This window comes from Delphinus delphis, chromosome 12, assembly GCF_949987515.2.
Source record: "Delphinus delphis chromosome 12, mDelDel1.2, whole genome shotgun sequence".
Taxonomy (NCBI): domain Eukaryota; kingdom Metazoa; phylum Chordata; class Mammalia; order Artiodactyla; family Delphinidae; genus Delphinus; species Delphinus delphis.
The window spans coordinates 61074221-61091784 of NC_082694.2; the positions used below are offsets into that span (position 1 = coordinate 61074221).

Genomic DNA, 17564 nt, shown 5'->3' on the forward strand with positions numbered 1-17564 from the left:
TACTGTAGTAAAAGAAAATGCCGAAGCTTGTATGATAACTTTTCTCTGTCGTAATCATTTGGAAATTCTGTGCTGACTTGTGATTTCTATGGGATGATTGTACTGAGATATTATTTTTCCATCAGAATATGTTATTCATAACTCAGTGGTTAAATAATAACTAATTATGATGCTTTAAGTTTTGTTGTTAGTCATTATATCAGTGTAAATATTAAAAAATCTATAAGCTGTTTATTATAACTATCAAGTGTGGTCTTAATAGAAATTCCTAACTGTAAACTGGTTTCTTTTTGAATAATCGAATTCATAAATATCTTGACCTCCAATTAGTGCAGATCATAGCAATTCTGTGACCAGGCAATGAAGGCACAGCTAATATAAGCATACTTAACCCCATTTAAATATTGGACCCAAAAATTTTTCTAGTTTTTCCTTTAGAAAAATATTTCTAAACAAATAATTGGTTTCTTTATAATAGTTTTGCTAATTTTTATTATATATTACATTGATTTTCACAGCTGCAGTATAATAGCTACATGCCAAAAGACTTTAAAAATCTAACTCTATGTAGCAATGTATAAGCAGGACTTAGAAGATTTATTGCAGTGCTGTATAGAGAGAGAATGGCTGAAAATTATGCTGTTAAAATGTTTAGTAGAACAAGCAGGTTCTTAAAATGTTATTTTATTTCTTTAATCAAAAATAGTTCAATAGATTCAACTAAGAAAATACAGAAACATAAGGCTCTTAGTAGCTGTTGGTTGTGTTAAGTCTATTTTCTTCAGGCATTTTCTTCAAAAAGCTACATATGTTCATTGTCCTTTCTTGTTCTTTGCCCTGTATTGGAGTTTGATTTTTCTTTGCATTACACTCTGGGTCATTTTCCTCCTCCCCATCTCCTTCTCTTTTCTCATGTTTGATCTCTTCACCTTATGATTCCAGAGGTGTTTCTAAATGTATAAAAATGAGACATAATGGCCCTTGTCAGATTTGCTATTAAATCTAGATTATATTTCTAAAAGATCAATATTTGAAGAAAAATTTGAATATATAGACAATTATTAGAGGAAATTGATGCAAGGTTGGGACAGTAGAAATAATAATGGGCATTGTTCCCCCTGCCCCACAGAATACCTTCTCAATCTTGTGGCATGCATTTCTGCGTTTGTAGCTTTTGTGATTTTAGCTTTTGTAAGGGAATGATGTACTAGAGTTAAAATTTATCATGGTTATATTCTGAAAAACTCTTGCAATGTTTTATGAAGTAGTTCTTTCTTTGGTTAGATTAGAATATCTGCTCGCTGCACAGACTGCATCCAAGAAATGTAAGATTTGGTTGTGGTTCTCATAATACAGTATGTCAGGGACATTTTTCATCTATCTGTAATTTAAATGCATGTCTTATATTCCAGTGTTTTCAATATATGATTCCATTTGTTTATTTAAAACAAACAAGCCATCATTTAACAAAGTTTAAATCACTAATTTAAAATGTATAATGTATATCTTTTTAAAATGACATCTGTGTTTTCTACTGAATTGGATAGGTATTACAGTTATTTAACACAACAAAGATGCATTTTCTGAAGAAAATAATTGGATTTTCTCATTCAGTGGTAAAAGGATATAGTCTTCTTTACTTAAATTAATCCCATAATATATCCTAATATTTTAATTGAGCATGGTTTTTTCATTAGATTGTTAGGAAAAAAGTATTGCCTGATAGCAGTGAAGATCGAGATACAAAAGAAGCTCTAAAGGAGTTTGACTTTTTGGTTACATCAGAAGAAGGAGACAATGAATCCAGAAGTGCAGGCGATGGAACAGACTGGGGTAAGGAAGCATACTGGATCCAACTAGAGATGTTATGTAAATGAACGAAACTAATATTTTACTAGGAGGGCAACATCTTGAAGAACACTTTAAATCTGTTGTAATGTTGAAATGTTGAACATTCTGTGGACTTTTTTCTATTGTCACCTTTTTTCCAGGGTATGTGTGTGTGTGCTTAAAGAAGGTTGTACAACTAGTTACCTCATCTTTTAACATAAGCAATACAGTATGAAAATAATTTGAATTCATATATAGAATGTTCTCTGTTTTCTACCTAGACAGTAGAACTTGCAAATCTAGATTTTGTGGAAATTGAGTATGAGAATGTAGTAGAGGATTTTAGAGATCTCATCTTTGGCATTTTCTGTGCAAAAAGAAGTATAAGTTAAAAAGTTGTAGTTATTCATTCATTTTAGTCAAGTTTCATCATTTTGTACAAGGCATAGAATTTTTTTGCACAAATGGTTCTAAACAGATTTAATATTTTAAACATCTAGTAAGAGTTCAAACAAGCATTTTAGGGAAAACTTCCACAGCACAGATCATTCTAGGCGTTTGGAAATGAATTGTCCTATCAGTAAGGTAGGATTGTGATAAATTCTTCAAAAGTGATCAGTTCTATCAGGTGTGTGTACGTGTGTGTGTGTGAGAGAAGGAGAGAGACAGACAGAGAGAAGGCATGTAGATACTGAGAATGAGAAAATTTTCTTCGGAGGTTGAAGAATTCCAGGATTCCCTTGGCTTACAGTCTATGTACTTTAAAGACAGATAAGGTTAGGGAAACAGTAACTATCTTAATTTTTCCTTGAGGCTTTACCTTCAGGGACTCTGATAGCAATAATGCCACTTCTTTTCCTTTTTTGTGGTAAATATTTGAAGAATTATTTGGGATAATTACTTAGTCATTGAAGAATATAATGGCTATTTAGTGACTGGCTTTTTCTTTTTCCCCAACAGAACAAAGTTTGGAAACCAGGGGAAGTTAAAGTAAAACGAATCTCTCTCCTGTCTTATTCCTTACTGAGCTTATGTATCAAGTTATTTAGATATTTTAGGCAACAATTCTTCCAATATAGTTAGATCCACCGTGCTACACTGAGGTCGTTCTCTGAGGAGTCACACATCTGTATAAATGATAGTTGGCCTTTTCTTTGCCAGTCTTATTGCAAGGGTAATTGGGATTCATTTTTCTCCAAAGACAGCTGCATTGTCCCTTCATAACTTCCTTTGCTTTAGGGTGTGAGTCATGGCCCAGAGTATTATGTGATACAGGTCTGTAACCTGCTATGAATTTACTGGTGAAAATGAGTGACTGTTCCCACATCTGAGCTGTCTCACTCTTTAGTAGTGTCTTGGACATTTCTGTTTATGAGTATGAGTGAATGGAATCTTTCAGTTGACTGAAGGTTTCTTTACCAGAAGTTTGGCCTTGTATGTGTTAAGGATTTTATAATTCAAATTCAAGTCATTTCACTTTTAATCAATTAACAAAACTAGATTGCAAATCCTGTTTAGTTGAATGGGTATTTAAATCACTTTAAGGGCTTCCTTTATCCGTTCCCCATACCCCTAAAAAAAGTTACTGTGCTTATGCTAAGAATCTCCTTAGTTTCTCACAAGCAAATAGATTTTACCACAGTTCTCCTGTGATCTTCCGTTACTGTTGTTATCAGTATGACACATAGTTAAGAGTATGATATAGCTAAATTTTTACTTTAAAAAACTGAAGACATTCTAGGATCCAAGAGCCAACTCAGTTTAATTTATTATTAAGATGTGATTGATGAAAATTAACATTTTTGATTGTTAGACTTTCTGAAAAAAGTAGACTGTTTCTACTGTTGTTAGTAGAATATATTGGTAGTTAGATCTATAAAAATGTTTAGCCTATAAAAACTCAATAAAAATGTTGAGTTTATATTCAGAGACCCAATTATCTGTTTTTTAAACTGTGGATTGAAACTTGTTAAAAATAGACAGATTTCTGTTTATTCTGGTTCATTTTGGTTTATTCCAATCACTGAACAAATATTGATCACGTGCCTTCTATGTACCAAGTCTTCTAGGTGAAGATCCCTACCCCTGTGGTCCTACATTCTACTAACAGGATATAGCAGTAAGAGACAAACATGATAAATGATATAGTATGTCAGAATATGATAAATGCTATGGGAAATAGAAAAAAGTAGAATAGAGTAAGTGGGATAGAGAGTGCTGGGGTCAGGGTCAGGTGGAGTGGGACAGGTTACAATATGAAATAGATTGGTCATGGTAAGGCCCATTGAGAGGGTAACATTTGAACAAAAGACAACATTGATGAGGGAGTTAGCCACATGGTATCCAGGGAAGGAGTGTTCAAGAAGAAGAAAACCAGAGCAAATGCCCTAAGATAGCCGTAGCCCTGGTATGCTTGAGGACTTCAAAGAAGCTAGAGTGGCTGGAGCAGAGTGATTCTGAGGGGAATATAGTAAGAAATGATCAAATCAACTGGAGCTATGTAGACCACTGGTGAGATGGGGAACCATGGGAAGGATTTGAGCTGGAAAGGTGACATGATCCAGCTTTTGTTTTAAAGCATCACTTTGGCTGCTGTGTTGAGAATAGACTACCCAGGGCAATCAGTGTTGGCAATAGACTTGGAGGGGAGAGTGGGAAAACATTTGCAGTAATTCTAGCGAGAGACAGAGGTTAGGGAAGTAGTGGATTTGCTGAGAAGTGGTCAGATTCTGGGTGTGTTTTAAAGGTAGAGAAAATGGTATTTCCTGAAATATTTGATGTGGGGTTTGGAAGAAAGGGAGATTTTTGGTCTGATCAAATGGAAGTCTGGAATTGCCTTCAAATAAGATGGGGAACCCTGTAGATGGAACAGATTGGATGGGGAAGATTGGGAGTTTGGTTTTGTATGTTTGGTTTGAGTTTTGACTTCCTAATAGAAATATAGAGTAAGCAATTGGGTATATGTATGAGTCTTGAATTCAAGTGAGTGTTCTAAGCTAACACTTACATAACATTATATGCATATAGTAAATTATTTTATAGTAAGTATAAAATATATAAGATATTTACTCTTTAAATTTTCTACTCCTGAAATAGTGAAAATTACTGATTGAATTTCTTTTTTACTAGAAGCTCAGTTTCCTGATTTAAATATTTTTAAATTAACAGGTCACTTAAATTGTTTTAAATATTGAATGCTGGGTTGATTAATAAGTTTACAAAGTGCTATTTATAAAGTCTATAAAATAAAAATGATCATTTGCTGATAAACACATGCCAAAAATATACAGTTTTTGAAATGAAAAGATCATTGAAGACTATTTTGTACAAATGCTTAATCTTCTTTCATTACATAACTTAATAAGAAATGAGTTTTTTGTGAGCCAATCCTAATGAAATTCAGAAAATGGGATGAAAATGAGGGGTTCTTGAATATGGACTTTGGGGGCTTAATATACTATAAGTAGCTCAAATCTTGCAGGGTTTTTTTTTTTCTATGTCTATTTCAAGAGAGATTTGATATTATTACCTAGGAAATTGAATTGATCACTTGTTTCTTGGATATTATATTTTATGTGACATGTATCTATCTAATGAATAAGTAATGACCTTAAAATTAGTGCTACTATGAAGAAAATGGTTGTTATGTCCATCCATTGACATAACAGTGAATTTACTGTTCACTGTTCAATATTTTATTGAATATTGTTCAATATTTTATTGAAAAAGGCTGTTTCATTTGTTTCACTCTGTTTAGAAAAGGAAGACCAGTGTCTCATGCCTGAAGCTTGGAATGTGGACCAGGGAGTAATTACCAAACTCAAGGAACAATACAAAAAGGAGAGAAAGGGGAAAAAGGGGGTGAAGAGTAAGTGGAAAACATTGTATCTATAAATCATAAATCTTACCTCTTTCATATCCCCCAATTTTTTTCTCCAATGTTTTCCTAAAACTACTTACTCTTTTTCTTTTCTGCTCCTGACCTCTTTCCTTTTCACTTGTTCTCAGGGGTTGAAATTAAATGGTTAGCTGTTTGATTATGAACTTTAAAAAAAAAAAGGCTGTGCGTATAATTATGGAATTATAATATATTCCAGTAATAAATCCAGAGTGTCATGAGTATGTGGAACTATGTTTTCAAACATATTGATCATTTGATTTTTAAAATTAGATGTGCTTAATTACAGTTATGGTTTTTCACTGTTGACAATTTTAAATCTCATCGAGTGTGACTGACCCTCTGGCAAACCACCAAAATTATTACTTATAATTTTAAGCCTTGGAGACAGAAACAAAGTTAATTTCTACCCCTGAATATTCTATGTGTTCATAACACACAGTTCATTTGCTCTCATCACTATATTCTATACAGGGCACAGAGTCAGATACACAACTTTTTTTAAGTATTTATTTTTCAATTTAAATTTTTGGCCAATTTCATTTGTAATATTACCAATTAGGTTTGTTTTTTTTTTCCAACAAAATGAGTGCCACATCAAAAATGGAAGTTAAAATGAAATTTCTAGCCCTATGAATCATATTTGTATAACTTATTCAAATTATTAATAAAGTTTAACAATAGATCTAGTTAAGTATTTAAAATAGAAATACAAAAGCTTTCAAACATCCCTGAAAACCATCTTAAACACCTTTTTAGGAGAGCAAGGCTGAACTATCTATCTCCTTGTGTTACCACTGTTATTGACAGTATGGACATGGGTCTCCCTTTTATGGCAATAGGAATTTCATCCTTTGGGATATTAAAGTAGTGTAAAGTAGGATTAAAATCCAACTTGAGTGAGGCATGTGTTTAAAATTGCAAAAGGCTGGAAGGATATGCCTTTTTTCTCTTTTTATAGTGATGCTAGGGATTATCAAAGACCAGTCATTGTTTTACAATCTAGTAGTTACTGATAAATACTAAATCGTTATTTAAAATATCTTAGAATTTACAAGTATTTAGCTTTAATGGATAAAAAGTCAGTGGCCATTATTGATGTTAGTACTGTACCAACCATTATATAACTGAGAGAGAATGACATTTGATGCCTTCTCAATGTAAATTAAATCCAAGTGAGGAAGGTTTAATATTAAAACATAAGAATGTTTTATACTTTTTATTAAAAAATAAATGTAAATTGATACAGCCACTATGGAGAACAGTATGGAGGTTCCTTAAAAAACTAAAAATAGAACTACCATACAACCCAGCAATCCCACTACTGGGCAACCATAATTCGAAATGAGTCATGTACCACAATGTTCATTGCAGCTCCATGTACAATAGCCAGGACATGGAAGCAACCTAAGTGTGTCGATGAATGGATAAAGAAGATATGGCACATATATACAATGGAACATTACTCAGCCATAAAAATGAACGAAATTGAGTTATTTGTAGTGAAGTGGGTGGACCTAGAGTCTGTCATACAGAGTGAAGTAAGTCAGAAAGAGAAAAAGAAATACCGTATGCTAACACATATACATGGAATCTAAAAAAAAAAAAAGGTCATGAGGAACCTAGGGGCAAGACGGGAATAAAATGCAGACCTACTAGAGACTGGACTTGAGGACACGGGGAGGGGGAAGGGTAAGCTAGGACAAGGTGAGAGAGTGGTAGTGCATATATGGACATATATACACTACCAAATGTAAAATAGATAGCTAGTGGGAAGCAGTCACATAGCACAGGGAGATCAGCTCGATGCTTTGTGACCAGCTAGAAGGGAGGGTGGGAGGGAGGGAGACGCAAGAGGGAAGAGATGTGGGGACATATGTATATGTATAACTGATTCACTTTGTTATAAAGCAGAAACTAACACACCATTGTAAAGCAATTATACTCCAATAAAAATGTTATAAAAAAAAGGACAAAATAAGCATTCTCAGAAGAACAAAAAAAAATACTGATAAAAATTTAATCTTAAACAATAGTGAGACATGGTTTGTTATGGCTTTTCAGAGCCATGATAAAAGCAGTTAAACTGAAATTTTAAGGAATATTTGTCTGTCATACACAAGAAACAAGGAGAATATTTTAATCGTCAGATTGACTTAAAGTTGATATATTTAAGCCATTATGCTACAATAATGAATGTCTTAAAATGTAAAAGATCTTTGAGTTGGAAAAGTATCCAGGACTTATGTAGAATCCATCTACTATTATATTTATTATTAGGTTCTTGTCAAATATCAAGGCATCACTATAGTTGGAATTTAGCATTTAAGGTCTAAAACTGCACCATTTGACTGGAACAGTATTCCTGCTAATAGAAGCTATTGGGTTTCCTGGACCTGGGGATCTTGATCACTATTCAGGCATATGGCACGTAGCTTTTTAGTATGGTGAAGAAAAATGATTCTTTAGGAGGAGAAATTTTAATGTCTTTCACTGAAGAGAGAGGGACTGTAGACTGATGTTCAGCACATTTTGTTTATCATCATCAGTTCAGGTTATCTTGATAAAATGATAGTCTGGGAACCAGTGAAGACAAGATTAAAACAGAACTGGAAGACTTAAAATGAAAATAGAACTGAAGGAAAGCTTTCAATTGATATATGGAGCATTAATTCATAAACCACCATGGGTATTTTTAAAATTGAACTGTTACTCATTGGAAGAAGTTGAGTCTTTTTAATATGGTCTAGTAGAAATATTTCCAGTCAAATTGTGTTCTTCAATCATACTGTCTTAGAATATATTTCTAGGTAGTAGTTAAAATTGCTTAAAAATAGTTGTATTCTTTGCTGGTATAGGAAAAATAACATAATGGACTATGGGTAAGATTTTCCCATTCTTAATTAAACTTATAACAGGAAAAACTACTGAAGATCTGTTTCAGCCTCTATCCTATATAAAACAATCAAAACAGGGATGTGGGAGAATGCAGCATCAAAGTACAGGTAAGTAATTGGCAGGGCCTGATACTTCACCTCAGATACCATAGCTTCAGGACGTAAGGCAATGAATGCAACTTAATATAAACAAACAAAAAAGAATGTGATTGTTTAATTCAATGTACGCAGTAGCTTCACAGTCTGTGGTATCTGTCTGCGTTTAGAGCAGTATACAAGGATTATAGAATAATATTATTTTTAATGGTCCAAATTGTACATGAGCATTTTTTCATGTAAGTAGTGATGTTATTCCATTAGCTTAATCTAAAAAATATATGTAAAACACAATTTTTCTCAAGAAATAATAAACTTTTAAAATAATTTGAAAACTTAGAAAATAATTACTTTTTAATATAATATAGTAGGGTAGTTTTAAAGGTGAATGTCGGCAGATGTAAGGTTTATGACTCCATTTTGATGCAGTTAGATAATTCTATTTCCTCTTTTTTGTTCTCTCCCTCCCTTTTTGGGGGCTAGGGCCCAATAGGTCAAAACTGCAAGATATGCTTGCTAATTTGAGAGATGTTGATGAACTTCCCTCATTGCAGCCATCTGTGGGTTCACCTTCCAGACCCAGCAGCTCCAGGCTTCCTGAACATGAAATAAATAGGGCAGATGAAGGCAAGTATTTTAGACACTGGAGCACAAAAAGCACTTGGATGTACTTATATAAATTATTAGAAAGGGCTCTCTAAGAGAAGAATTTTATTCTACAAATGTTTGAACTATGTAGTACTCCCCATATGTAGGCTTTCTTATATTCAAGGGGGTTTGATTCCAACTGTAATCTCTAAGATTTGAAAAAGATGCATAAACTTAAAAATCAACTTTAAATTATAGTTTAGAATATCCCCTAGCACCACAGAAGCCATGTATTTGGTGTGTACACAGGTAGTTGTAATTATACCATTCCAACAATGAGAAAATTACTTTAAATTATTATTACTATAAATAGTAAATGTTTACTTTGAGACTCACGTAAATATTTAAGCAATTTATCATTTACAAATGAAAAAGGGAAAAAAGACACCTGAAGGTCTAGCCACATTTTCTACTTTCTGTTTTTTCTTGTTCTCTTTCAGTCCTTGTCTATGTGCATATACTTTTTGCAGAGTTATAGTCACCATGTAGAATAATTCAATTTTATTTATTTATATGAAATCATAAAAATAATCTTCATAATTATAATTTTAAGATTATTCTATTTTAGACTTTATTCTTAACCATTCCCCCCTTTTTAAATATATATGTGTGTGTGTGTGTGTGTGTGTGTGTGTGTGTGTATATATATATATATATATATATATATAATTTTATTTATTTATTTATTTTTGGCTGCATTGGGTCTTCGTTGCTGTGCACAGGCTTTCTCTAGTTCTGGTGAGCAGGGGCTACTCTTCACTGTGGTGTGCAGGCTTCTCATTGCGGTGGCTTCTCTTGTTGCGGAGCACGGGCTCTAGGCACACGGGCTCAGCAGTTGCAGCACGTGGGCTCAGCATTTGTGGCTCACGGGCTCCAGAGCGCAGGCTCGGTAGTTGTGGCGCACGGGCTTAGTTGCTCCACGGCATGTGGGATCCTCCCGGACCAGGGCTCAAACCCATGTCCCATGCATTAGCAAGTGGATTCTTAACCACCACGCCACCAGGGAAGTCCGCCCCTTTTGGATATTTAGGTTGTTCCCAGTTTTTTACAGTACAGTCTTATGGTGCATAAATACAGTTTTCTGCCTTTTAAGTTCTGATATATCTATTTATAAATGTATATATGTAAATTGATTTTAAAATATATATATTTACATTAGCTGAAAGTCCAGAATGACATAAAAGTAATCTTAATGATTAATGAATATACTTCAAATTTTATTTTTTAAAATTTCCTTGAATTTAAGTATTGTAATTATTTGCAGTGGATATGCCTCTTCACATATCATTTACTGAACAAAACAACCTGGGAAAAAGCCACAGAAAAATCATATGTTTTATTCTTTCTTGGCTTTAAATTCAGCTATGATTTAGAGAGACATAAACTGCCGGGACCTTGATGAATAGAGTTTCATGTTCGGAATACTTTTTCAGTGAACTGTTTGACCATTACATGGTTAGTTATACTGGAAATTCATTTTCCATACGTTAAATAATGAAAAACCACATGTTACGCCTTTATATTCTAGGTGAACAATTTATTTGATGTAGACATGTGTCTTTTGAATTAAGATGTGAAGTCATAGGCCTCAATAGGTATGTTTGCTGTTCACTAGGATATTCATTCAGTTGACACTTACAGATGTGAGAATTTTAATCAATTTTATTTATTCTAAGGTCAGGTCTAGATAAGAAGAAAAGTTAGTTTTTCTCTTATTCTAATAACTCCAAAAGAGTTTTATCAGAGATTTCATCTTGCAGAATTCTAATAATAGAGGCAGAATATGTACTAAATGACACATGTACAAAAAAGGATGATATAAAGCAAAGAAAGTGCCCTTGATAGGAAAAAAAAAATGTTAAGAATCTTAGAACTGAAGCATTGAATATCTAACTTATGATCTGTAAGATTGGTCCTAAGTCTTCCCCCTCAGTGCAGGATTTTCAGAAATAGAAAAGGCACTTAAGAAATATGTTGTAGCTTTCATTGCCTGTGACTGATGCTTCTTGGTCTCCAGTCCAGTTTCAGAAAAAGTTTCCGTAGCTTGTGTGTGCTGTAGAAGTTTATTACTTTATTTTTATCATAATGATTCAGAAGGCAATGCCACACTTAAGAGGCATAGTTAAATCATTTTGTAAAAGCTGGTTAGAGCCAGTAATGTTTAGTTACCAGATAGAAATGTGACCTATAGTTGCAAGTTCTAAGGTCTCTTAGAGATCAATCAACGACAGTTATGCCCATTGGTGCTCTCTTTCTTTGGGCCTCAGGTCTGCTGGCTTAGCCACTGGTGTGTGTAGAAGCAGTTGTTGCCTTCCTTTGTTTTCAGGTTTTACTTGGCCATTCCTAGAACATTAGTTAAATTAGCCCACACAATGTGTATGGCCAAATCCCACAAATCTTAGTTTCTTTTTTGGGGAGAAGAGCCATTTTTATTTCGCACCTGAACAAAGTTATCTGGCAATATTAGACATGAAAGCAAAACAAACAAAAAATCACCTGGCTGAAGACCTAGCCTCATAGTCTCACATGCATCATTTGGTTGAAATTTTGGCATAAAAATTGCTGTTCTAAATTAAATAATTCCCACTCTTTATTAGTAAATGTTTAGAGTTGTTTGAACCCGTCATAGGATATATGGTATGTTTGGGTAAAACCCATTTTTATTATTGCAGCTTTATCGCGTGGTGATTTGAAAATGTCTTATTAATTTATACTCTACTTTGTTCTTATAAGGATTTTGAGTAGAGTTCCTGCCACTACTATTTATAAAAGCACGTACCTGTTCTTTCATTTCTTCAACAAATATTTATGGTTGAATCTAAAATTATATGATTGAATGTAAAACTGAAAAACACCTTGTAAATCTATTTTCTGCATATACTGATTAATAAAATTGTTTCCTTCAAAAAAAAGTTAATTTACTTCTTTAGCAGCTGGAGTTTAAACTACTAAATTCATCTAATCAACTCATAAATGTTTGTCATCAGTAAAGTAACCACCTGTAGAAAACTATTTAGAGAGCTACCTCTGATGGCTTGTCAGAGTAATTTGCATTTATAAAAAGTGTTCAAATGGACACTTTTTTTTTTTTTTTTTTTTTGCGGTATGTGGGCCTCTCACTGTTGTGGCCTCTCCTCTTGCGGAGCACAGGCTCCGGACGTGCAGCCTCAGTGGCCATGGTTCATGGGCCCAGCCGCTCGGCGGCATGTGGGATCTTCCCGGACCAGGGCACGAACCCCCCGTGTCCCCTGCATCGGCAGGCGGACTCTCAACCACTGCGCCACCAGGGAAGCCCTCAAATGGACACTTTTAAAAAACTTGTTTGAAATAAATCTTTTTAAATGAAATATAACATACCTACAGTAAACTGCTGAAGTCCTGAGGGTACAGCTCAGTGAATGATCTCAAAGGGAAATCAACCATGTCACCACTGCCTAGGTAAAGAAGCAGAACATTACCTGGACCTAGAAGTCCTGATGGTGCTTCCTTCAAACACTACCCCTTCCCTCTTCTCCAGAGGTAATCCTGAGTTCTAACAACACATACTAGTTTTGCCTTACATAGGCACATTTTACAATTACGACCATTTTCATTTGAAATTTTCCATATTACTTCAGGTTATAGAATTAACCAATTTTACTTTGAATGCAGCCAGCAGTATTCAGAATCACTTGTTGTACATGTTTTAATAATTGATAGAAATCAATTGGGTAATTAGCATGAAATATCAAATGAGGAAAACCTACTTTCTTTTATACATTTATACATTTTTCTCTATAGTGAAAAAGAAAGGACAATGGATTTGTTTCATGTTGTACTTTTCTTAGATGATGACAAAGTTAAGCAATTCTTCAGGATTTTCTGCTCACTGAATTTTATTGTGTTTAAAAGCATTTAAAAATAATCAAATGTAGACATGCCCTTATGAGACTAATTGTTGACTATTTACATGGTTTTTTTAATGTTTCTTTTGTATTCCCCCTTCAGTGGAAGCATTGACGTTTCCTCCTTCTTCTGGGAAGTCATTCATCATGGGAGCAGATGAAGCCCTTGAAAGTGAACTGGGACTTGGAGAATTGGCAGGCCTTACAGTGGCCAATGAAGCAGACTCATTAACTTATGATGTGAGTAGTAGTTTTAGTTTTGTTGTTGTTGTTTTTTTTTTTTTAGTTTTGTTGTTTTTATTTATTTTTTAAAAATAAAAAGTTAATTTTATAGAAAAAGTGACGATGGTAAGACTTCTTCACAAGTGTAGAATTTGGTTCAGTTTTAATCACAAACTTTGAAAATATGAATATATTATAAAAATAAACAATAATACTTTTCACATCATGCAGTGACTAAAATTATGGGCTTTACCTAAATTCATAAATTAGTATAGCTTATTCATTGGTTTTAGATAAGGGAAAGAATTCCCTTTTCTGTCACCAAATTTGGATTTTGTTTTATGTTTTAGGGCACCAGTGATTAGTTGAAATTCATGCCTGCCTAAAGGCAACATTTGTCTTGCTTCTTTAATACATCATCAGTGTCCTGCTGAGAAGTAGTTTCAGCTGTTGTTAGGCAAGGGTGTGTACAGGATGCTTTCCAGATGTTAAAGCTGACCTGTCAGTGATTTGGACCAAAATTGGAATCTTTACACCTTTATGCATGCATGCATTTACTTAATCTCAAATACAGTTGTTTTATAATTGTTCATCATAATCAATTATCAGAAAAACAGTTGCTTATTTCATAAAGTAGTCACAGCCTATCTTAACTCTTAATTAAAATCCTCTCACTTTGATATTCATTATCTTTGTTGGGGAATACAATGTAGCTCCTGCCACATGGAGGATGTAGGATGGATCCCTAAGTGAACCTTGGAAGTACTCAGAAGAGGAACCCTCGCCACTCACTCCTTCCTGCAAATCAAATACTCTCTCCCTCTATGCTAAGTCCTTTAGTAAGTCTTTTGGGTTTTACCTCCAAAAACAACTGAAATCCATATAGTACGTCTTTTTACCTCCCCTCCTAGTCCATTTTTTCTTCAACTGGAACTACTACGATAACCTAATCTAAATGGCCCCTTGCACTCCATTCTCCACATATATGATACAGATTTTGAAAAAAAAAAAGAAATTTCTGTTTTCAGTGTTTTTATATCCTTATATCTTACATGTCTTTTAAAAGCACCATTTAGTTGGCTTTTATTTTTTGACCTTTGACAACCTTTTTAAATTAGAAAACATTTAGTCCATTTCTTTTTAAAATAGTTAAGGATATAATCCTTAATTTGGATTTAATCCTGCCATCTATTTGTGCCACCTGTGCTGTGTTTGTTTTTCTCCTACTTTTGCCTGAGTTGGGGTTGATTATTTTTTATTATTCACCCCTCCCCATTATTTGGAGTTTATGCACTCTTTCATTACTTTTTAAATTAGAGATTACCACACACATCCTGATCAAAATTTTACATGCAAAGATCTTTAGAACACTTTACTTAAAAAACTCTCACCCTGCGTATATGTCAGTCTTGTTATATATTTTATTTCTGTATACATTTATGTCCTACAAGCTTCTGTTTTGTACACTCAATAGTCAGTTAGAATTACCCATTTAAATTATCTATTTTGCTTTTTTCCATTCTCCCATGCATATCTGACTGTCCATCTGGGATCACTTTTCTTTTACTCTAAGAACACAATATTTCTCTTTAGTGAAGATCTACTGGTGCCCAGTTCTCTTAGTTTCTGATTTTCTTAAATTGTCTTTGTGTTTTTGCCTGAGTAGGTTAACTATCATCTCTGATTTTGAATTTTGATTTTGAATTGGCAAAAAATTTTTTAGTGGTTTAAATATATTGTTTCATTATATTTTGTTGTTGTTTTCTGCTAAAGTCAACTGTCATTTCTATTTTTGGTTATTCAGTGGTAATCTGATTTTTTTCTGTGACTGGTATTTCTCTATGCCTTGATTGTCAGCTAAGGTTTAATTTTCTTTTTATTTAACCTCCTTGAAATTCTTAGAGCTTCTTGGCTTAATATGTTTCCATCAGTTTTGTAAAGTTCTCAGCCATTTCTCTTCAGATACTGCTTTTACACCTCCCTCTCTCCCTCCCTCCCTCCCTCCCTCCCTCCGTCCCTCCCTCCCTCCGTCCCTCCCTCTCTCCCTCTCTCCCTCTCTCCCTCCCTCCCTCCCTCTCTCTCTCCCTACCTCCCTCCCTCCCTCCTTCCCTCCCTCCTCTCCCTCTCTCCCTCCTCCCCCCCCTCCCCTCCTTCTAGAACTCTAGTTATATTGTTAGATCCCCTTTTTATATTCTCTCTCTCCGATCCCCTTCTATATTTTCCATCTTTTGTTTTTCTGTACTTCAGTCTAGATTTTTTAAATGACTCATCTTCTGGTTAGCTAATTCTCTCTTCAGTTATGTGTAATCTGCAATTGAACTCATGTATTGAAGTCTTATATTTTTTGCTTGTAGAACTACTTTTTTAAAATGATTTACAGATTTCTTCCAAAATTTTCAATCTTGTCTTTTATCTTCTTGAACATAGTAAGCATGATTATTTTAAAGTTTGAATCAGAGACTCAGTAGTTCTGTTACTATTATGTGTTGTTTCTGCTTGTTTTCATCTATGCTGTGTTATCTCATGTGGGTAGAGTTATTTTTTAGTATGCCCAAATAACTGTATTTGAAAAATTGTCTGTAGAAATAACTTCAGGCCTAAGTTTATCTTCCCCCAGAGAGTATATTTTAATTTTCTTCTCTCAAATGTCTGCAGCCACTAGAAATCTGGATCACCTGACTTCATTTTCAATTTTTGAGATGATCTAAAGCTGATCTATGGTCTTTGTAAGGGCTGGTGTTCTTCCAGTTCACTCTTATGTGTAGATTACAGGCCCTTGAAATTAAAACCTAAAGCAAGGTGGTCTGCTAAGCCCTACTGTCTTGGCAGGCCCTGGACACCAGTTTATATCCCCCTGCGTTGCAAAGCTGTCAGAAGCACCGCTCAGCCTCTCAGCCACCTCCTCTGGAATCAGTAAACACCCTCTGGGGAAAACAGCTCCAGAGATCAGGCTCACTTCCTGAGGCCTCTGTCTTCCCCTGGATCCTGGGGTTTTTCCCCACTATTTTGTTGGATCTGCATTTTTTATTTTTAGCTCTGCTTTTCTACCTGTCCTCAGTACACAGTTGGTCCTAATGATCTAGTCCATCGTGGCCACAAGCAGAACTTCCCATTAGATGCTTTTGTTCCCTCTGCACTAACTCCACAAAGAATTTGTCTAATACATGATAGAACTCAGTCCTCTCTCTAGAGAAAGCTCATTCTTTTTTCAGAGCTCTTAATTGTTAGAAAACTTAGTGTTTGTTTCTAAAAGTAGTTCCTAGTTTTACTAAGCATATTAGCAGTCTGTTGCTATGTAACAACTTGCACCATGCTTAACAGCTTAAAACAATAAACATTTATATCTCATAGTTTCTGTGGGTCAGCAGTCTGGGGGCAGCTTAGATGTGTAGTTCTGGTTGTTCATGTAGCTGTACTCGAGACGTTGGCAAGGGCTGCAGTCTTACACACACCGGACTTGGGAAAAATCTACTTCCAGGCTCACTCACGTAGTTGTTAGAAGGCCTTGGTTTCTTGCTGGCTGTTGGCTGGAGACTAGTTACTCACCACGTGAGCCTCTCTGTGGGCTCCTCAGCAGAGCAGCTGACTTCTCCCAGTGTGAGCGCACCTGAAAGGTAGAGAGCAGGAACACTCAAGATGGAAGGTTTTATAACCTAATTTTGGAAGTAATTTGTTCCAGCTTCTACTGTATGCTGTTAGTCATACAGAGCAGCCCTATAATGTGGAAGGCGACTACCCAAAGGTAAAAATAAGTGGGCTGATCGGGAACTATGTTAGTGGCTGCCTACCACATTAAGATGCTCGGAAGGAATCTAAGTGCTCTTACATATGAAAACCTTTTAGCTCTTTAATAAGAGTGGGCAGGAGTTCAGCTGCCCTTGTCTTCTTCACCTCCCCCCACAACCCCGCTTGCCCCAAAGATAACCAGCCCCACTTAGAGTAGTTCCTTGCATAGTGTGTTTTGTCTTCACTTACTGCCCCAGTTGTGACATGTCCTGTCCAGATTTTTCTGCAGATTTCTAAACTTCTGGGCTCTGAAGTATAGTTTATATTAATACATAGCCTCTGAAGCCAGACTGATTGATTTTG

At 34.7% G+C, this 17564-nt stretch overlaps 1 protein-coding gene across 2 annotated transcripts in view; it reads left to right on the plus strand.

Annotated features, from left to right (window-relative positions):
* Nucleotides 1-17564, plus strand: part of STRN (striatin) — a 111330-nt gene that overhangs the window by 66365 nt on the left and 27401 nt on the right. The window contains exons 7-10 of one of the 2 annotated variants that reach the window (XM_060026828.1): nt 1698-1833; nt 5588-5698; nt 9205-9348; nt 13357-13493. In XM_060026828.1, coding sequence (XP_059882811.1) covers nt 1698-1833; nt 5588-5698; nt 9205-9348; nt 13357-13493 — 528 coding nt within the window. The remainder of the gene's footprint in view (nt 1-1697; nt 1834-5587; nt 5699-9204; nt 9349-13356; nt 13494-17564) is intronic. The other variant, XM_060026829.1, reaches the window with a different exon arrangement.